At 40.1% G+C, this 23,408-nt stretch overlaps 1 protein-coding gene and 1 non-coding gene across 2 annotated transcripts; one reads left to right on the top strand and one right to left on the bottom strand.

Annotated features, from left to right (window-relative positions):
- Positions 1-3,225: 3,225 nt before the first annotated feature.
- Positions 3,226-4,164, top strand: LOC116888618 (olfactory receptor 13D1). Its single transcript, XM_032889919.1, has one exon. It carries the CDS (start codon positions 3,226-3,228, stop codon positions 4,162-4,164), a length of 939 nt encoding a protein of 312 aa, XP_032745810.1.
- A 10,293-nt stretch (positions 4,165-14,457) lies between these two features.
- LOC116890611 lies at positions 14,458-14,580 on the bottom strand. The gene has a single exon (XR_004386762.1). It is a non-coding gene; the product is annotated as a U6atac minor spliceosomal RNA (small nuclear RNA).
- Between the last annotated feature and the right edge of the window lie 8,828 nt (positions 14,581-23,408).

Genomic DNA, 23,408 nt, shown 5'->3' on the forward strand with positions numbered 1-23,408 from the left:
GCAATGAATTTTAGGAACACACTTCCAGCATCTCATCAGTGAGAATTGTGCTGATCAATAGATTGACAAAACTCATCTTTAATATCTTAATGACTTTCTTCCTAGATCTAAATTACCAAAAGTTTACATCAAGAAAGAATTTTGTGGGCCATCAAACACTCTCTGATATCTAGGTAGATAGCTGACAGAAATCTGTTGGGGTTTTTTTCTAATCTGTTTGCTTCACTTATAACAAATTTTCAGGCATTAATTTGTAATATTGTGATTTAATAAGAATAAAGGACATAATTTTTAACATATGGTTTAATGTCCCCTCCATGTGTATCTACAAATTGAATTTATTATAGTTTTATTGTCTTTGCTATGACAGATTTAGGTAAAAGTCTATTTTAGTTTAATAAACTATAATATTTTTCACATGAATCTATGGTATTAGCATATAAATTACTTTTTTAAAAGCATAAATACTGACTGTAATCATGCTGAACCCTGTGTCTGTTTTGAAGCAAAGCACAAACAAAAGAAGCCCAACAACAGAACCATCGTGAATCCTAGTGTGCACGGCACAGTTTGTGATTCCAGACTTTCTCATTTCAGGAGAGGTAGGAATGAGCCTGGCCGTTGCATGGGCGAAAGACCACCTTGAAGTTGCATACTATAGTGTATACATTGTCTTTATTTACACTTTATTTCTATCAGTGCTTTTGGAGAAACTGATAAAAATCACCAGAGAGAAAAACCACCCATGGGGGAGAAGAACTTCCTAGGTTCCGTCACAGTACAATGAAATTGCAGAAATGGGAAGAGGGTGGTGAAGAATGGAGACAGGCCCTGTGCGTGCTTGATGGTTCTAGTTTGTCTTGTGTGTTTACTGATTTCCTGTTTCTCTGCTTCATCCTCTATCTGAAAACAATAGCCTACCTTGCCTGGATCCATTTCTAAATAGAGAAATGATGTCACGGTCGCTTCACCCCTACGTCATCAACAGCCCCACTGCCATTCTACATGGATTCTGTTCACACACCTTCATTAAATTGTAAGTATCTGTTCTCTCTTTAGTCTTCCTTTCATTTTTCTCTTTCCCCAAAATCAAAATACAGCCTTCACTTTTTCTGTTTTGTGATAGTAGTCCTTGTAGCCAGTGTGGCTCAACAGCAAAGTAGAGTACAAGGAGAAAAAGAGTATTTCCTAATGCGCTAAGGTACGGCTGCCATCTCTGTTTTAACCTTTGCCAGAATCACTGCCTGGGTGATGTTCCCTATGGGAAAAGAACTGACTTGGAAAGGAAACGGAGAGAAAACACTTTTCCTGGTCTGTTCCACATAAGAAGATGAGAGTGCCCTGGCCTACAACCAAGCAGTAAGCCCTTCATCCGTGTCTTAAAGCTCTTTCTTTGGATACAAAAGAGCCAAGGAAATGTGTGATGTGGGATATGGATATGATCAGAAGAGGAAAGAATTTCATTCTAGCACAGCCCTGAAAACAGAAGCTGTGGCTGGGATGGCAAGCTGCAGGGTCCAACCTTTATATAATTAGCCTGTGAACATGTTTAGACCCCCTAAAAAGTAAATATGGGGGAAATGAAACAAGGTTGGGTCTTTAATGCTATAGGGCTACAATTTTAAGTGGACAAAGTGGAACAGAAAGCTAAGCCGGGTAGAAATAGAAGAAAAAGTAAGGACTAGACCACTTAAGACAGTAAGGTGTATATTGATTGACAGATGAAGACCAAGGCTAGAGGTTTCCAGGCGTGTGGTTAGTAGAGGCAAGTCTGATGGGAAGGATTCTCACATCACTGTTCTTGAAGATGTTAATCTCAATAACTATCAAATGGTTACAGAAGGAGGCTGTGATCTAGCTGTCAGAGTTTTCGTCTATGTCACACTTATGACTAAAAGTAAAACAAGTGATGCACGCTATCACGTTTGACACAGCAAGACGGAACTTCCTCCTAATGGTCTGTTCCTGCTGAGACGTAGTGTAGGAGTCTGTGAGACATGATCCGGTCTACTGGTTTCTATAGCCGGACTTAATGAGCTAAAGCATTCAATCAGCTTGCAACAGTATAATTAGGTTAGAAAAAAGTGCTCAAAAACTAGCCATCGGTTTCATCACATACAAAAGCTTCATAGCCCAAGTGAAACTACTCTAGAATGTCTTGGAATGTCACTTAGAGCACCAAGTATAAAAATTGAAATTAAAATACATATCAGTAATTATTTATGAAGCTAGATTAATGTATCTGGTTAAACAAAATATAAGTCTAAGGGCAAGTGGAAGAGAAAAGATAGAGAATTTAGGGCAACTAGGAAGTTGTAAAATGAAGAAATGTAGTTCTTGGTGGTCTCAGCTAAAGGAGAGTAGATTCCAGGCTGAACAAAACAGCATACAGTAGCATCGAAGTATCCCCAGGGCTTGGAAATTCCTAAGACCCAAATCCATGGTTTCCAGACTACTTACTGTTTAGATGCTCCATGAAAATGTTCCTGTTATAACTTTAATCCCCTTACTCTAAAATAAGAAGCATTATTTGAGGCAGGGTCTCATTACGCAACCCTGACTGATCTGGAAATTGCCTTGTAGTCCAGGCTGGCCTCAAACTCACCGAGATCCATACCCCTCTGCCTATGCCAAGGCCAACCAAGTGCTGAGATCAGATGTGTGCACCACCATATCCAGGCCATGTAAAAAAATTTAATTAAATCAACTTTTCAGTAAATTGGACTTACATATATAATTTATCGAATATGAGCATAAACATAAAATGCTATTTTATTATGTAATTTATTGTACTATATATTCATCTGTTAGTGACATATTGGAACTACTTACCATATCATCTAGTAGATTCCAGCTAAATTAGTTCACAAAATATTTTGTTCCATTCACTTCTCTAGCTGACACTAGCCTAGTAATAAAAAATACCTGTATGAGCACACTTGAAAGACCTTTGACCTGAGATTACCTTCAATTAGAGACCTGCCCCTTCCTGGCACAATCCCAGGCCTCTGCTGCCATTTGATGCTAAGCACTATATCCTGTCTCTGCATCTCTTTCGTAATTACTAAAAATATGATAGCCCTGCCATTGCTGCTTTTAGGAAGTTTCCTAAGAAGCGAAGAAGATAAGACATAGGAAAGTTATCCTACGACACTCTATCAAGAACCGACATTTCCTTGAGTCCCGACCTTGTATGAATTCTGCGGGTGTGCTGAGTAGGTGACGATGGGAAATGACTCTGTAGTGACGGAATTCTTTCTCGTGGGACTTTCCCAGTATCCAGAGCTCCAGCTTTCCCTATTTGTGCTCTGCCTCATCATGTACTTGATAATCCTTCTGGGCAATAGTCTACTCATTATCATTAGTGTCCTGGATTCTCGACTCCATACCCCCATGTACTTTTTTCTTGGGAATCTCTCTTTCTTGGACATCTGTTACACATCCTCATCCATTCCTCAAATGCTTGTCATGTTTATGTCAGAGAAAAAATCCATCTCCTTCCTTGGTTGTGCTCTACAAATGGTTATCTCACTTGGCTTGGGCTCTACAGAGTGTGTCCTCCTAGCTGTGATGGCCTATGATAGATATGCAGCCATCTGCAATCCACTGAGGTACCCTATAATCATGAACAAGGTATTGTATGTGCACATGGCTGTGTGGTCCTGGGTCATAGGCTGTCTGAACTCTCTGGTGCAGACAGTCTTGACCATGGTGTTACCTTTCTGTGGTAATAATGTCATTGATCACCTTACCTGTGAGATCCTGGCTCTTCTAAAACTTGTATGCTCAGATATCACCATGAATGTGCTTGTCATGACAGTGGGCAGTATTGTTTTGTTGATGATTCCTCTGCTGTTAATTTTCGTGTCCTATATTTTTATCCTGTCTTCCATCCTGAGAATTAATTCTGCTGAAGGAAGAAAGAAAGCCTTTTCTACCTGTTCAGCCCACTTAACTGTGGTCATTCTGTTCTATGGTTCAGCCCTTTTTATGTATATGAAACCCAAGTCAAAGCACACCACAGCATCTGATGAAATCATCGGACTGTCTTATGGAGTCGTGACTCCAATGTTGAATCCCATCATCTACAGCTTAAGGAATAAGGAGGTAAAAGAAGCAGTGAAGAAAGTTTTGAGCAAACATTTGTATCTACAGAAAATCTGAAAGGCTTTGGGGCCTGTGAAACTCAAGCTGGGACCAAAGGACATGCTGTGTTTTCAAAGTCTGCTTGGAAAACCAAGGAAGAAGCTACCATTCTCTGCAAGGCACATTGTGTAAACCATCTGAGTAGTGTAGTATTTGCACACTCCTCAGCTTGTACAGCTCTTCACATCTGTCCCTTGGGGTAAATTTTCATCAAGTCAATCTTTCTCATTCCTTCTGTCTCCCTTCTCAATTCTATTTCCTTTTCTTTCTCGTGCTTCCACTCATTATCTACTTTTTTCCTTCTAATCTCTTGTTCATTCATTTTTAATTTAACACCCATTATGCTATGGCCTAGAATCCCCTCTAAGAGTAAAAGAAAAAACCTTTCTTTCTATTTTTTTTATTAGCTATATTTCTCTACTTACATTTCAAACATTATTTCCTTTCTGGGTTTTCTGCCCATAAGCACTTCATCCCCTCCCCTTCCCCCATACGGGTGTTCCCCCCATCCAGCCCCTTTACCTGCCCCCAACATTCCCCTACACTGGGGGTCCAACCTTGGCAGGATCAAGGGCTTTCCCTTCCACTGGTGCCACAACAAGTCTATTCTCTGTTACATATGCAGTTGGAGCCCTGGGTCAGTCCATGTATAATCTTTCGGAAATGGTTTAGTCCCTGGAAGCTCTGGTTGGTTGGCATTGATGTTCTTATGGGGTTGCAAGCTCCTTCAGCTCTTTCGATCCTTCCTCTAATTCCCCCAAAGGGGGTCTTGTTCAGTTGTTTGCTGCTAGCATTGACCTCTGTATTGGACATGCTCTGGATGTGTCTCTCAGGAGAGATCTATATCCGGTCACTTTCAGCATGCACTTTTTAGCTTCATCAATCTTATCCAGTTTTGGTGGCTGTATATATATGGACCACATGGGCCACCTGTGGGGCAGGTTCTGAATGGCCATTCCTTCAGTCAATGCTCTAAACTTTGCCTCCATATCCCCTTCTATGGATATTTTTCCCCTTTTAAGAAGGAGTGGAAGCATCCACATTTTGGTCATCCTTCTTCTTGAGCATCCTGTGGTCTGTGGATTGCATCTTGGGTAATTCGAGCTAATTAGCTAATTTGGGCTAATATCAACTTATCAATGAGTGCATACCATGTGTGTTTTTCTGTGATTGGGTTACCTCACTCAGGATAATATTTTCTAGTTCATTCCATTTGCCCATGAATTTCATAGTCATTGTTTTTGGTAGCTGAGTACTACTCCATTGTGTAGATGTGCCACATTTTTTTAATCCATTCCTCTGTTGAAGGGCATCTGGGTTCCTTCCAGCTTCTGGTTATTATAAATAGGGTTGCTATGAACATAGTGGAACGTGTGTATTTGTTGAATGTGTATTTGTGTATTTGTTGAGCATCTTTTGGGTACATGCCCAGGAGAGGTATAGCTGGGTCCTCAGGTAATGGAATATCCAATTTTCTGAGGAACCTCCAGACTGATTTCCAGAGTGGTTGTACCAGTCTGCAATCCCACCAACAATGGAGGAGTGTTCCTCTTTCTCTACATCCTTACCAGCATCTGCTGTCTACTTACAGCTTAACAGCTCTTGCTTTGAGTCCATGTGGTGCTGGGAAAAGCTAACCTCACCTCCTAGAAATAGCGTTAAGCTATTATACACCTAGCTGATTAAGTGACACTCTGTAACCTAGTAACTGATGCTACTATCCAAGTCAGTGAGGTCAGGTGAGCCACATTCAGTCCCAAATGCTGCTGCAGTTTGAAAAAAGCAGCAGTCTTTCTAGGCTTGGTGAAGAAGCAGGATCTGAGGCCCAGTCTTTGCCAGAATCCAGAAAAGGCCGGGAGGAAGGCAATGAGGAGTTGAAGGAGAAGAGAGGCTGCCTGCTGCTGCCACATTAATTCCTTGATCCAGCTGTGGCTAAAGCAAAATTTGCAAAGATTCTTTTGGTTAAGAGTCAATAAATCACCTTTCTACAATGCTCCCCCAACTTTTGGTTGGATTCTTCACAGTCATATATCCCTAACTGAATATCCCCTTGCCACCTCCTTATTCCTATTTTTCCCCATTCTTATTTTTGAGGAAATGGTTGAAAGATTTAGATGAGTCCCAACTATCCAATATCCATGTGTTTACCCATTTATCATGTATACATAGATGCCACAGTGCAAGTGCAGAGGTCAGGTGTAAATGAGTCAGTTGAATGAGTCAGTTCTCTCTACCTACAATGTGGCTTTTAGGGATCAAACACAGGTGCCCTGGCTTGGTAGAAAGAACATTTACCTGCTGATCCATCTCACCATCCCTCCTTTCTTTTAATAACTAAAGTATAATCATCTGATCTCCATTCACCATGCCCACAAATAGTCTACTCACTGCCCAATATTTGCTGAGGGATGTTCATATTTTCCTGGATCTAGCTTTCATTTTGGCTATATTGCCAGCTTCCGCACCAGTATATGCATTTTAAAATATTGAAATCCAGTCTACAAATACCTTGAGTAGTATGTTGTGTTTGATCATTGCATCCAGCTATATACACTTACAATTTGTGCTCAATATGAAGCCAAATACAGAAACCCATAGTGCGTCCTTGTTATGAGTACTGGAATTGCCATCACAACAGTGATAAGACTAGCATTGACGTGGTTCCTTTTTACCAAAGAAAGAACCATGATTGGAATCAACCAAAATCACGTTGAACATCCCTACTTGAGTTTCTCTGAAACTGCCACCTCACAGCAATACTTATGAAAGCACCACTCTGTTTTAGTTCCCAGTTGCTTGGAAACATCTTTTCCAACATTCCTTATGGTCCAATCATCCCACAGTTTTCAACTTCTCTGTTCCTATCTTAATCACGATAATCTTTTCGTGCAAAATAAGCTTGCCTGCTGAGGCAAGGAGTTTAGAGAAAGATGGATTTTAAAAAAGATGAGAAAATTGGGCCTGTTATGGGAGAAGAGCTGTTAAAACTCTCAAATTCAGCAATTTTTTTTTCTCCTAAGAGGTAGGGTGATGGTTTCAGTGAGTAAGAGAGCTTGCTGCATAAACATTAGGGCCTGAGTTCAGATGCCAGCACCAATTTGACAGACAGGGTCTCACAGAAGCCTTTAACCCCAGTGCTATGGAAGCAGTGACAAGAGGATTGCTGGAGCTTGCTAGCTTCCAGCCTAGTTCTAGGTTCCATGGGACACCCCGACTCCAGTGAGTAAGATGGAGAGAGAGAGCAGGACACCGGATGTGGCTCTATGGCCTCTACATGTGCACAAGAGAATGCATTCACACACATGTGCACCACCTATGCACGTGCCTCACCCACATGCGTGAGGAATTCTTGTGCTCCAATATTATTTTCCAAAGCAAATCTTGACTGTAAGGTCACCCTGCACTACCTGTCATAAAATAAGCAAAAGTAAAAAGAAAAAATTAGTATCCACAGAGGGAAAAAAATCACCTGGGAGATGAGCCTCTGCACATGCGTGTGGACTATCATCATGAATACTGCCCTTCCCTGGGCTTCCTAAAAAGGAGAAAGTGGGGGTTGGGGATTTAGCTTAGTGGTAGAGCGCTTGCCTAGGAAGCGCAAGGCCCTGGGTTCGGTCCCCAGCTCTGGGAAAAAAAAAAAAAAAAAACAAACCAGAAAAAGGAGAAAGTGAACTGAAAATGGGCATTCATCTTTCAGACAACTTTCAGGAGTCAGTTCTCGCCTTCCAAGTGTAAAACTTGAGTCATCAGTGTTGGTGGCATCCTTACTCACTAAGCCAAACTATTTATTGACCCTGTTTTTCTTTTAAAAGAATTTGTTTTTTTAAATATGTATAGTGTCACTTTATATCTTTAATGCAGGCAACTACTGCAGCAATGTCTTAAATTAAAATGATATTCCCTTGCTTTTATATATGGTTTTCTTCATTCTGGACATTGGAAGATTCTGATAGACACAGTCTACCCAGCCCAGCCACACACAGCTGTAATGGCTGAACTAGCTTATGGAACCTGTAACTTGACAGTGGCCAACATAAAAGATTAGCATATAGAGCAGTGGCTTCTGTATGTACCACCAGCCCTGAGGCCTACTCTAATGGCTTCTCAAATACATGGCCAAAACAGAACCTTTAATTACCTATCTTCAAAGTACTTTCCTTTGAGGCTTTCCCATGTCATGAAGTGAAGCATTGGCATTCAGCCTACCAGCAAATGCTGTCTATTCTACATTCAGACCCTGACTGTGTGAGTGCTTCCTGTACTGCTCTCCAGTTCCAAGCCACATCATGTCCCAGACTATGTAATGGCTTCCCACATCACATCCTAGATCCTACCTATGTCCTCTTACAACCCATACTCTGAACACAGTCAATATGTTCTGTTTCAAAGCGGGTATCCTGAAGATATAGAACACACAGAATCAAGTGATTGTGTTTTAAAAATCAGAACTATGTGCCTCTGTTGGGGCAATCACTGTAGGTATTATGACATAGGACAAAAGAAAACTTTTCTGAATTTAATGTGCTATATTCTTATAAGGATTCAAATAGTACAGGCATGCATTTGTCAAAACTAAGTATGCCACTGATGTTTGTTATTTTACAGCATGTAAATTTCTTTTTTATTTAAAAATCATACAACATATTCTGACAACATTTTCCTCTCCATATAGACTCCCAGATCCTCCCCACCTTCTTACCTACCCAATTCCACACCAACTACACATCACACACATGCATACACACACACGTGCATACATAAGCACACACGCACACACACACAAACACAAAATCAGAAACCATAACATACTAGTAAAGGTATAATAAGATTAAAAAATATTCAATCAAATTAATACTAGACAAAAAAGCTTTAAAAATTGAGTTTCTTTAGTGTTGACCATCTGCTTCTGGGCATGGGGTCTATCCTTATGTGTTGCTTGTGAAGAAAAGAAAATCCTGATTTTTCTTTGGAAATAGTTGTCAATTGGACATACCATCCTGTTTTGCTTTGGGATGGGAGCTCACATTCATTCCTTGTAAATTTTGAATTGAAAACAAAGCTATAAATCTTTAACTAATGAATCACATGATAACAAAATATTTATGATATAATATAACAATATCTAGAGCTTCCTTTCAAATATATTCAAAACATGACTTGCGCTTAAAGGGGGAACAGTACAGACTCATCACTCTAAAGAATTCTAGTAAAACTGTGGACGGAAGAAGCTGATTAGCAGGTATATGGTATTCAGCATTAGCTTTTCTCTGTCCCCCTTTATGTTTGAAAGTTTTAGAATAAATATGGCCCTAGTGGATAAATATTAAAAATTAGTGAGGTCAATGGTTCTTGGATAAATGTATCTGCAACTGAGTCAGTCAGAAATCGAATCCTCAGTGGGATCATTATATATTCTTTTTCTATTGTTGAAAATGGATTTTCCCATGCAGTATATTTTGATTACAGTTTCCCCTCCCCCTACTCTTCCTCACTTCCTCTTCCATCCAGATCCATACCCTTTCTGTCTCCACTTAGAAAACAAGCAGGCACCTAAGGAGTAAAAGTATAAGAAAATAAAAACAAACTGGAATAGGACAAAATAACCAAAGCAGAAAAAGAGCCAAAGAAGAGGCACAAGACATTTCTAGGGGCCAAGCCACACTCGTTCACACTCACAGGCGTTCCCCAAAAACACAAAACCAGAAGCCATGAGAGATACACACGCAGGACCTGTAAAGTCAAATAAATAACAAAGGCGTGACAAAGAACTTCCAAAGATGCCGTTGAGTTCATTTTGTGTCCGCATCCACTGCTGGCCACGAGCCTACCTTTAAGAGTAGTTTGTTTCCCTCTTGAGACTCTCTTGGAGAAAACAGATTTTTCACTTGCAAGGGGCCATCAGTTGGATACTGTATCTGGTTAAAAATGGAGTTATGTGCCCGCTTCTCCTTTCAGCTCTAGGATCTGGTGCAGATCCCAGTAAGGCCCTGTGCGTGCTGCCACAGTGTGAGTTCATATGCGTTGCTGGGTGAGGAAGGCCTTGAGTCCTTGGTGTCTTCCTTACCCTGTAACTGTTACACCCTGTCTCTTCCATGGAGTTCCCTGAGGGAAGGGATTTGATGGAGAAAACCGTTTTAAAGCTAAATGTTCAAGGGCTCTTACTCTGAGTATTGTCTGGCTGTGTGTCTCAGTTTGTTACAGATGGAATGGGAGGCTCAAACAGGGAGGAGGGAGAAAGAAGGATTTAGGGAGGGAATCACAGCTGAAAGTAAGGGCCATTTGAGAGGTTTCATGGAAACCTTACAGTTGAAGTTTCCAAAAATATATACATATATGGACACAATCTACATTAAATCACCAATTAACAGGGGAGGGAGATCCCCAGCTGTATATCTCTTGTCACCCAAATGCAGCTTCCAGTACTGGGAATGGGTTACATTTAATCAAGGTCTTGGCCAAAGGTGTCCACGGGAACTCCTGAACAGCAATGGTAAGGTTCCCACTGCAGGAAACAACACATACAAACTTACCGAACACAGAACACTTGAGCCAATGACTACATAGAGCCTTCACTCCTACTACTGTCCATGGTTCAGGAAGGCGCTCTGCATGCTACCAAAGGAGAAAGGCAAACACCAACCCAGCTACAAACCTTCAACCTACGATAGCGACCTGCCTGCAGGATATGCTTGGTGCAGTACTAGCTCAAGGCTCATGGGAGTAACCAACCAATAACTGATCTGAGTTAGGTCTACTCCATGAGATAGAACCCATACCCAGTGTTGTTTGGCCAGCCAAAAAGCTGAGATTGGTAGACCCAGGAACCTAGGAGAAAACCAAAAACCAAACATAGCAATGACTCCTAACAATGTTATGCTCTCCTCATAAACTGGTGTCTTGATCAACTGTCACCCAAGAAGCCTCATCCTGGAGCAGATTACAAATATCCAACTATTTTTCACAGTCAAAACTTTTTAATTAGGCTATTTACATCCCTTATAAGAGAAAAATCTTAAAATAAATTTAATAGTCCCTGTGAAAACTTTATTGAAAAGTCTCTCTTTCTCTCACTTTGGAAAAAAAAAAGTTCTATTATTTTAAAAGCAAAACTTCTTAATAGGTACTTACAACTCCTGCAAGTGAGAAATTAAAAATAAAGTTTAATGGTCCCTGTGAAACTTAATTTACTATGCACAGCTTAGACAGGGTTTCAGTTGTTATTCCCAGGGGATGGGTATAGGGGAAGAAAAAGAAAGTGAAGAAATACATCAGATTTATCAGAATCAAGTTGGCATAGTGCACTGTTTTCAATATTCTTTCAAATAGTCTTGGCTACTTCTAATGGGACTACTCTTTCCCCAGACATGTCAGACTGTGTGAACTTTAGCAAAGGACAGATGGCTTTTCTTACAGTTTTCACTCAGCACCTAATACAGTTAAAGCCAGGAAGTTCTTCAAAGAACCCATATATCTACATGACAATTGCCTATTTATTGTAAAACCGCTGCTACTCTTAAAACAATGGAGTTTCATACTCGCACACATTTTCCCAGAACCTTTCTGATATTGAAACAATAAAAATTAAGTTTAATTCAAGCGATATATAAATTAACAGAGTCAGTTCTTCCTTGTGTCTTATCACACCATATGCAAGATGAAATAAATGTCAGTTACTGTTGGTTTAGGACAACATAACTGAATAGCAGTGATTCAGATGGTAATAATTGTTCATCTGGAGACCTCATACCATTATATTTATAAAGTTATGAAATTTCTCTTAATATAAGGAAACTGCTATTACTAGCCATGCCCCTACTCAGTTTAAATTTTGTTTCTGAACAAAAGCTTTGAAATACGAGGCATTTTGAAAGAGCAAAAATGTATGTCAGAGGCAGTAACAAATGGAAGAAATTAAATCAGACAAGTAGATGGAAATGACTTTATATTAAAATAAATTTGAGCTAAAATAACAGAAAATGTCAGTAAGACTGAGAAGTCATAGGAAAGGCCATTTTTGCAGCCTACTTAGAGGGCCAAACCTGTTCAAGTTCTTTGTCCACTTTTAATTGCTTATGGACTTTTGTTGTATCCACCTTATTAAATATTATATTTTGTCCCTACATGTAATAGATTTTATTACCCCCCTTATTCCTTGAGATCATCATGTAGTGGTACTCAGTGTTTATTTCTCAGTATACATATTGGACCATAAGATTCCTTTATCTCACAAGCTTTGAGCACAAATATATTATCATTAAGTTCATGAATAATTATACTTTCTCCATCATGATATTTTGTAACCTGAGAATTGTTTAAAAACATATTTATAAGAGTCCATGATTAAACTACATTTTAGGGTTTTTCTTTTTAATGTGGACTTTAGGATTGTGACCTTATGACCCTAGAAAATGATCTAAATAATGTTAATTTGTTGACATTAAAAGACTTGCTTTCTGAGGAGGCATAAAGTCTCTAAGATCAAAGGGGATGGAGGACACCAGAAGAACAGGCTCTCTGAGTCAACTAAGCAAGGCAGATATGAGCTCCGTGACACTGAAGTACCAGGAACAGGGCCTACATGGCTGTATACCAGGTCCTCTGTGTATATGTTATAACAGTTAGCTTAGGATTTTTAAGGGACTCCTGACCATGAGAACAAGTGGGTCTTGACCCTTGTGCCTTTTCTTGAGACCCCTTTCCTTCTCTTGGGTTGCCAGATTCCAATTTGATATGATAGCTTTGCTTCATTTTATTATTTCTTACTTTGTCAGATTTGTGTGTTATCTCTTAAAAGCCTGTTCTTTTCTAATGAGAGACAGAAAGAGAGTGGATCTAGAAGGAAAGGGGGGGTTGAGAAGAACTGGGAGTAGAGGGAGGGAAACTATAATGAGGATATATTGTATGAGAAAAGAATCTATTTTCAATTAAAAAAAAGGAATGGCATGCCTGAAAAAGTATATTGTGACTCAAAATAAATGTTTTCAAAGGCTTGCTTCCTTTTGTAAAAAACAGAGACAGGAATTATAAATACCTTAGACTACAGAAAGCAGAAGTGTCCTGGGAAATTTGTTAGTTGACACAATAAGTGAAATAGTATTTAACCAAAGATGACACTACAAATCAGCAAAGGAAAATATAAATGAGTGCTCCAAGCACAGGGAAAGGAAGAGTACATTAAATAAGGCAAAGGACACAAAACATAAAAAGACTAGGAATTTAACTTAAAATATTAATGGGAAAAGCATATGGCAAGACAGTTTAAAATAGGACACAAATGGCAGTTATCACTTACACATATAGCCTGAAAGGATTAGAATCCGGTTACCTTTTCCTTTATTTCTACGCTAGAGATTGAGCTCCCTTCACTGAATGGATACCATGACCAGGACAACATGACGTGGATGCAATGATTCACTAAGAGTGGCGTGAAAAGCTACCTGTAAAGTTCCTCTCCTAAGCATAGCATATAGACTGCATGTGAAAAAGAGTGCAGATGAGAGGGGGAAGTATATGCAATACAAGCATGCACAGGTTACAGAAAATGAAGGAAATGAACCAGCCTGCTCTAAATTACCTCCTGTGTGGCCTTTGGTGAGTCGATTTCTTTGACTTGTTTTACTGGTTTTTTTTTTTCTTTACTGTAACATTATACATCAAAGTATTATAAAGCGAAAAAATCTATATGAGTAAGAACAAAGTAACCTAAAAAAAGAACAAAAGAACATCAACAAAAACAAACAAACAAACAAACAAAAAAAAAACCAATGTAAGTGACATTAAGTACCAAATTGGCAAAATAGAATGTGATGATACCCTGTGTGTGAGGTAGTATTAGTGACATTCCCCGAGAGCAAAACAGAGAAGGGGGAGTTATGCTTTAGGAATAGGACTTAGGAACTGTTGAAATGTCTCAGAATATAAGGCAGGAATTGTTCAAGCTTTTTGAATTAGAAGGGATACTACATGGATATGCGGGTTAATCCATCATGTGATGGTGAAAATAGAGAAGGCTCTAGCAACATGGGTTGGCAGATAAGTCTTTTCCAAACTGTGATGCAGAGACAGAAGATTCCAACAGAAGAGGGTATGAAATAGGAATGGAATTGGCATAGTCCCCAAGGTGAGGGAAATCAGGAAATACACACACACACACACACACACACACACACACACACACACACACACATAGAGCACACAAACACATACACACACAAGCACACAAGCACAGAAACACACACAAGCACAAGCACACACACACAAGCACACAAACACACACAGCACACAAACACACATACACACACAAGCACACACATACACAAATCATCAGATGCCCCAAAGCACATGGCACTGCCTTAACCACACACATTGTTAAGCACAGAGTCTCATCCATCTTTGTCAAGAGGAGTGCTATCCTTCTCTCCTTTCGTACAACATAGGAATTGCATTTTTTTTAAACAATGAGTTGTCTTTATAGGTAAAGAAAATAATATGGAAAATGAGACCTACTTCTCTCCAGGCCCGCCTCCTCTCCCACCCCATGGGAAGGATTTAACAATTTTTCTCATTTCCATGCTTATAAAATGTTGACACAAATTTAATTACGGGGAGGCTGATTATAAAACACACACAAGACGGGCATAAACGATAAGATTAACTCCAGCATTCCTACAGTGATGAATAGTAAAAAAAGCAGGTGTTTTTAAAGAACACTGGTGGCCAGAGACTTGAATCCTTACAAGAGCTCTTTAGGTTACCAACTTCACAGTGGAATTTGCAGGTGTGCCTTGCATTCTGTTTAGCATTTAACAGTTAAATGGCCTTTATAGGCAACGTTTATTCGCCTAATATAAACAAAGCATTTCCTACAATTGTTTGATTATAAGGTCATGATTTTAATGTACCAGTCATTTTAATATCAGTGTTATTCCTTCTTTTGAATCTTACCTGCTTTAACTGACCTTCAGTTATACTGTTGAAACTACATGCGTCACGTTCGCATATGAAAATCATACTGTTTATAATTAATATACAAAGAAAGCTTGTTCGCTGCCAGGTAGTTCACATTAATCTGACATGTTTCACATGCTTACTAATTGACTCCATAGGCATTACTACAGGTCAGTATGGTTTTAGACTCGTCTTCGTTTTACTGTGTTAGAATTGTCACAGCTACAGAACAAACACAAGTGGTGTCCACCCAAGGATCCTGGCAGCTTTTGGTAATTGTCACAGTGTATATAAAAATACTTATTAAGTACAGAAAGAGCCAATTCTTCATTAAGAGGTGGTAGAGCCTGTCAGATGGACACCTTTCCCCTCTTTTATTGAAAATGGTTTTTTTCCCCTCACAAATACGTTATCTGATTCCAACTGCCCCTCCCTCCGCTCCTTCCAGCTCTTCCCCACCTCTGCTCCAGTCCGGGTCTTCCTCCTCTGTCTCTCATTAGAAAACAAACAGCTTTCTATCGGATGGTGATTAACTAAAATAAAATGTAGTAGGATAAAGTAAAAAAACTAAAGCATCAGAACTAGACAAAGCAAACAGAGAGAAAAGAGCCCATGAGAGGGCACAAGAAAGAGACCTATTCATTGGCACGCTCTGGAATAACGTGAAAGCACTCAACTGGAAGACGTATATGCAAAGGACCTATGGGGTAAATGGGAGAAGAAGATATAGATATAGATATAGATATAGATATAGACATAGACATAGACATAGACAGATATAGATACAGATAGAGATATAGGCATAGACAGATATAGATATAGACATAGACATAGACATAGATATAGATATATAAAAGAATAAGATTATTTTTTTAAAGATTTATTCATTTATTATATATAAGTACACTGTAGCTGTCTTCAGACACACCAGAAGAGGGCATCGAATCTCTTTACAGATGGTTGTGAGCCACCATGTGGTTGCTGGGAATTGAACTCAGGACCTCTGGAAGAGTAGTCGGGTGCTCTTAACCGCTGAGCCATCTCTCCAGCCCAAGATTATTTTTTAAGGAAGAGCCCGACCCTACATTGAGATAAGCAATCTCCAAAGATTCCCGTTGCGTTCATTTTCTATTGGCCATCCACTGCTGGGCAAGCGGCCTATCCTTAAGAGTAGTTTGCTTCCCCCGTAAGACTCCCATGGAGGAAACTAAATTTTCATTTGCAAGTGGTTATCAACTGGATATTGCTTCTGGGCTAGGGATGGGGACATGTGTCCACTTCTCCTTTCAGTTCTAGGGCTCCAACGAATGCAGGCCCTGTGCACACTGCCTCGGTCTCTGTGAGTTCATACCTGTTGGTTTAGAGGACATTGTTTCTTGGTGTCCTCCATCCGTCTGACTCCTACTCTATTTCTGCCTTCTATTCCGTGGGGATATCTTGATCTCTGAGAAAAAAGGAATTTGATGGAGCCCCTTTAGGGCTCAGTGTTCCAAGATCTCTCACTCTCTGCATGACATCTGGCTTTAGGTCCCTGTATTTGTTCCCATCTTCTTCTTTAGGTTTAAAACTTTTTCTTTGTTGAAAATATTTTCTGTGCCTTTCACCTGGGTTTCTTCTCCTTCCTCTATTCCCGTTATTTTACATTGGTGTCCAAGATTTCCTAGCGATTTGGGGCCAGGATTTTTTTTAAGATTTAACATTTTCATTGACTAAGATATCCATGTCTTCTATTAGCTTCAGTGCCTGGGGACTCTCTTTTCCATCTCTGGTATTCTGTTTTTGAGGCTTGCCTCAGACGTTCCTGTTCAAGTTCCTAAACTTTTTATTTCCAGATATTTATCATCTTACGGATTTTTTTATTGACTCTGTTTCTACTTTCCAATCTTGAACTGTTTTATTTATTTTCTTTCATTATCTATTTGTGCTCTCATCAATTTCTTTAAGGCATTGTTTTATGTCCTCTTTAAGGACCGGTATCCTATGCATAGAGGGTATTTTAAAGTTCCCGTCTTTATGCTTCAGTTGTGTTGAAATAGTCTGGGCCTTCTATTAGGGGTGTTGAGCTCCAGTGGAACATTTGACCAGCTGTGATTGTGTTTTTATGCTTTGGCATCTAGGCATCTGGGTTTAAAGAGTGTTCAGGTCTTGTCTTCGGGGTGAGTTGGGGTTTTGTTCCTGCTTCTGTTGTCCTCCTGGTTCTAAAGATACTGTGTGTGGCTCCAAGCTGCTTGGCAGGAAATGCTTGCATCCTGATAGGTGGGACACTGGGGTTCCAGGCCTTTGAGCTGACATCAGGATGGGAAGCTGTGAAGGAATAAGAAGGATGCTAATGAGAGAGACATTGAGCTGTTGAGATCATCACTGCTCTTCCAGAGGAGGTCCTGAGTTCAATCCAGCATTCACAAAGATGGACATTTCCCCAAGCACATTCAATTGATAACCACTTGCATCACCACATCCCCGAGTTCCATCTGTATAATCAAATGATAAACATCTGTAATGTGATCTAATGCCCTCTTATGACATGTGGGTGTACATGCAGATAAAACACTCACATACATAAAATAAAAAAAAATAAATAGGAAGGAAATGCTAAGGAGATCCACAGGATGAAGAAATGAAGATTATACCATTATAAGCTGCTTAGGGCCCTGAAATGGGAGCAGAGAGTAAAGGCAGGCTACAACAGGCAATCTGCTGTAGGGCTCCGGAGAAGACTGGGAGGTTGAACGTGGAGGGGAGAAGAGGAAGTGAAGACCTGAAGCTATAGGACCGCAGTGGCCTGCAAGGTTTCCAGGGAATGCTTGTTGGAGTTGGGGACTGGGAGAAAGTGTTGGAGTCCTGGAAGAAAGGATGGGAGGGCTGATCCATGTGAGATGGGGCTGGGGAGCAGGAGGGGTGGGGGGGCAGGGGGAAGCGCCCAGGGGGTCTGCCAGAGCTGGGGTGGAAGGAGGATTGGGCTTTGGAGGAGAAAGGGAGAGTTGGAAAATCACAGGTAGCCACCTGCTTCCTTGGCCTTCAAGGCTGGTGTGCTCCCAGGGAATGCCCGCCGCTGTTGGAGGCTGGGAGAACGGGAGAATGGGATGAGTGGGGAAAAGAAGGGTTGGAGGACCAGTTGTACAGGATCCATTGGAGATTGGAGGTGGGGGGGCTGGGGACCAGAGAGGGGCGGGAGGGTGTCAGATAGGAAGGGTAGACTACAATGGGTGTTCTGCCACAGAACTTGGGATGTGCCATAGGGGGAACTGGATTGGGAGGAGAGAACGGAGAGGTGAAGATATGAAGAATTCATGAGCGCCCCTGGGCAAATGTCCCGGAGTTCCCTGGAGTGCCTGCCAGAGATGAGGGCTGACAAATCAACGAGTAGGAGAAAAGGAAGCTGAGGGAAAGATCTGTAAGCCCACAGCAAATGGGGGGGTCAGGGAAGTAGAAGAAAGGGGCTGCCGGAGGTTTAGCTAAGAGCAGGGATGACTTAGGGGGTTGGGATTTGGAAGAACGGAGGAAGAGGTAAAGATCTGCACTTAGCCTGCCTGCTTCCCTGACCTGACTCTGTCAGGTTCCTTTTAATATGGAGTCCAAATGCATGTAGATCAATAGATAAGAATGGGAAACAGAAGGAAACTTTAAAAATTTTGCCAAGATGTCCTTTCAATGTCGTACTATGTTGCTCAAAGTAGCCAGCAGACTAAGAAAAAATGAATTCTTTGGATGGAAGATTTTTCGTCAATGGATCAATCCCCATAAGCCTGAATCTGAACTTTTTTTCAAATTATTTCATCACATCCTCCCAATATAGTATTGCTCAGACTTAAAGCCAGTTTTTCTCTATTGCAATGAGTGTCTGTTTGAGAAACTCTACAGTGTTTGACAAGGTGGGCAATCCCTCTGGGAGCTCCTCTGTCAATTCTACTGGTTATCCAGGCATTGTTTTTCCATATCACAATTAAAAAGAGAAATTGAAACCAGATCTTGATTTCTCTTCGACTGCTAAAGCACGTTTCTATCCAGACACCCTACAGGTTCTTCTCCTGTGATACAGACACCCCAACTATGACAGGTCACCTCAGAAAGACTCAGCCATAGGGCCCACACCAGACCTCAGGTTAGCATGGCAGAGGCTGCTAAGGAATGAGCACACCGAAGGGTGAAGGTCAGTCAGTCCTCAGTGAAGGCCTGGCCCAGGGAAGCCTGTGTCCCACAGCACCATCAATCTGTCCTGAAGAGATACCATGTCATGTTTCAGAAAGGAAGCTTTCATCCAAACCGTTCTGATTTCCCCATAAACTCTTCGCCCTCTTGCACAAGACACAGAAGGGCATTTAACTTTAGATCATGCAGAACATTAGTAAGTATCCTAGAAGGAATCCTGAAATATCTGACCTGGAGGTCGACAATATGGCCCTCTTGTTTGAACACAGCCTGCAAATTCTTGTGCTAATATTCCAATCTTCAGCACAATACCGACAATAAACAAAATACAACAAATTGTAAAAAGAAAAAAAAGCAACAACAAACAAAAATAAAAAACAAAAAAAAACAATGCTTTAAAATCAAGTAGTGAGATGCAAGTAAAATTAAAATAAGTTAAAAAGTCAATTTGTCAGCGAGGAGGTATCTGGAATCCTAGAGCACTGAATCATATTGATATTCATAAAAAATGTGAGGACACAGATGGTTACCTAAAGCTAAAAGGTGTGTCAGCTAATAACACAAAACAAAAAGAAAATCTATGTTAAATAATGAAAAAATCCAGAAATAGTCTCTATGGAACATTTCTCTTGAATTCCAGGGAAGTCATTTAACAGGTACCAAACCCATCTTTAGGATATCTGCAAATGATGTTATGGACACCGATTTGTTTTATTAATGCAATCATTAAGTAAGTTATTACATAGTTAAATATTGAGCTGCTCACAATTTTTCTGCTACTTACTATAATAAAAATAGCAGTAAATAGTCTAGTATAGAAATGCCAAGATACATTAATAAGCTCATAAAAATGCGAAGTGGTTTTATTTTAATCCCCTCAGAGCATTCTTTTTTTATCCCTCCCTAAAAAATGTTCAAATATAATGCACTCAGTGTCTTAACAAATATTCAGTGGGTACAATTAAACCTCTTTATAATAAGGTATGAAACTTTCATCTTAATTTTGCTTTTATTGATATTTTTAATTTTAATATTGATAATATAGTAATAACAATGTCCTGTAAGTGTTATAATTTCACTTTTTCTACTACATAATTCATCACAAACACAAAGGAAAACAACCAAGACAAAAGTACCCTGAAAGCTAAATCATTCAAAATGCCTGTCATTTATAGTAAACAAACTCAAAATCACACCTCTCTCTGTCTCTTCTGTCTGTCTCTGTCTCTCTCTCTGCCTATTCTGTCTCTCTATCTCTATATCTCTCTCTGTCTCTCTGGATCTCTCTCTCTCTCTCTCTCTCTGTCTCTCTCTCTCACACACACACACACACACACACACACACACACACACACACACACACCAAGCAAATGACCCCATCTAGACTCCCCAGGAAATAGCACACAGATACACAAAAGTGCTTACCCAGGGAAGTAACTGCAGAATTCATTTGCCCAGAGGTATAGATCCAGAAGACAAGCATCTAACATATAAAGAGTGAGAAAAGTTCTAGAGTTTATAAAATATGAACAGATACGAACTGACTTTTCAATGAACCCTGTAATACCTAAAATTTCCCATTATAAAACCCCAGATGCTGCTATGAAGAATATAAATTTATAAAACATTTTGGTACAATTTAGTGAGATGAGTATGCGTATACCTTACGAGCCAACAACTCCACTCCTGGGTAAGAACTCTCAAGCAGTGGCTTGTTTCCCCCCAGGACACAGCCCAAAGGAGTATACTGATGGGTGGGTAAAAGGTTTATCTTAATTGTAACCAGTTACTAACTGAAATTAAGCATTTCCTTTTGTCACAATGGGAGGCAATAAATAGCATAAAGACTTGTGGCATTGTAGATAATAAATTCATAGCTACTATGTTCTAATTACATTTGTTACAGACATGGTAAAAACTCTCCATATCCTCATTGCTACTCAAAATGCTCCTACATCCACCATTAAATTTTGTTATTCTGTGCCTGATGAGTATGTCTACTTTTTTTTTTTGAGAAGCATTGCTTTTTTTATTTCCATCGCTTAAGTCCAAGTCTTTCCTTGTATTCAATTCTTTATCATTTGTGTTCTTTGCAACTCTGTGCATGTTACATTTTTGGAAACAAGGATTCTTATCATACTGAGAACAATTACAAGTGCCTTAGAGAAAGGCCCTGGTGGAGCTATTACCAATCAGCTGGCGGGGATCATCTCAGCTCTGCCCAGACAATTCATGGGTAGGCAAGGAAAAGGAGCTGGTCTCTGGCTGCTTTCCTCTCCCGCTCTGGCAGCAGTCAATGACGGCAGCTGGCAGTAACAATGGCAAATGGTAACCTCCATGTGCCAGTCCTCGTAGAACCTTCCAGAATCAGGACGCTGGGCCCTGCAAGTGCTACAGCCTGAGTAGATCTAGAAAGTGCAATTCCTACCTACCCAGTTGGCTGTGGCTAGACTGCAGCTTCTAGGCAGACCTAGTATCCTGATTCATCAGCTCTTAATGGCGCCCTGTGTTACAATTTTTACACAGGCCTAGGTGCCAGAACTTTTCCAGCATCACGAGAATGAGGTGGGACACTGAGTTGGATGAAGGCCCAAACCTGATGATCTATATGGCCTTGTAACTCTCTCTTACTGTTCTAGGGGCCAGAAGCTGATGGCCTCCAGAAACTTAACTCTTATTATTCTGTGCTAATAAACACTAGTTTCTTTTCTCTGTAACCCTCTTAGGATTTTGTGCTAATAAGTGTTAGTTTCTTTTCTCTGTAACTCTCTCACCATTTTTGTGCTAATTAATGATGCTTCCTTTTCTGTGTTGCTTAAGGACCTCTCCCTGGTCAGACAAGAGGCTTGGATTCATTATCTCTTTTTGAACCAGGAAGAAAAGAGAAGAAAATCTTTTACATAGGCAATATGTAAAGACACACATATATTCATACACACACACATTCTAGTCGGGCCTGACCACCTGTCTCATCAGCTCCACAAGTGTTCATGCATTCTTACATAATACATATATACCTACACACATATACATACATATAAACAGACATATATATATGATTGATATCTATATATAAATAGATATATATAGATATATATAAATATATAGATATCAATCATATATATACATATATATATCAATATATCGTATTGATGGTGGAGCAGAGCTTCCCTCCAACCCCCCCCACCAAGTTACTGCCTCATATTGGACAAAAGTTCTTCAGAAAAATTACCTCATAGATAAATATTACATACAAAGAGAGTTACATAAGGATGTTGATATTAAGTTCAAAGCAACCGTTTCACACGGCTTTATCATAGTGCACACCTGTGGCTTCATTCTGGGATCCGACTTACAATAAATGTTTTTCGGTATCACATATTTGTCTGAAGTCTATTTCTCTTTTTATGTAATTTATGAAAGCTCATGTATTCCTAATTATGCAGGCTTTACTTACTGTTCTATGAGGAGTTAATGGGCACATACTTGATTCCAACTTTATTATAGCTGTCTGGCAAAATAACTAAAACCATCTCTTAAAACTTTCTTTCTGAAATTATCTGAATCAAATCAGGAATTCTATAAAATCACTAATTCATCTAAACGGCATTAATTCATGAAAGCTCATCTTTTCGTTGGTCTGAAGGAAATCTACCCAAAAGTGTGGGCTAATGCCCAAGAATCATTCGCCTATGTAATGGTGAGGGAAGGCCTATCAGTACTAAGCAATTCTGGAATGATTCTGAAGGCCCTGCGATTTAGAGCTTTCCCACTACAGCCATGCAAAGCAGTGGGCCGTCTCCAGGAAACTTATTGACCTTTACCCTTTCCTAGATGGCTCCTGAAACCTAAGGATCAAGGCTTCTTATTCCTAATTACCTGCCAGAGACACAGCTCTCAGTCTGAGATCGAAGACCCTCATCCCTAAAACCTCCATGGCATCTAGAACTCTTCTAATGACCAAGACTGTGGTTTCCATTCTTTGGCTCCTTTCACCCTCCGTCTGCCCCTATCTTGACATCCCTCTACTTGGCCACAGCTCAAGACACTCGGTTGCTTCTTCGGCCATCAATTACTTGGCTATGACACATACCTTGCCTGCTAACCTCTTAGCTTTCCCTGCCTTTTGCCATCACTGCCACTCTGCATCATTCTTAGTGTTAACC

This window comes from Rattus rattus, chromosome 1, assembly GCF_011064425.1.
Source record: "Rattus rattus isolate New Zealand chromosome 1, Rrattus_CSIRO_v1, whole genome shotgun sequence".
NCBI lineage: Eukaryota > Metazoa > Chordata > Mammalia > Rodentia > Muridae > Rattus > Rattus rattus.

Coding starts and splice junctions, on each gene's coding strand:
- LOC116888618 (XM_032889919.1), top strand. CDS start 3,226: ATGGGAAATGACTCTGTAGTGACGGAATTCTTTCTCGTGGGACTTTCC.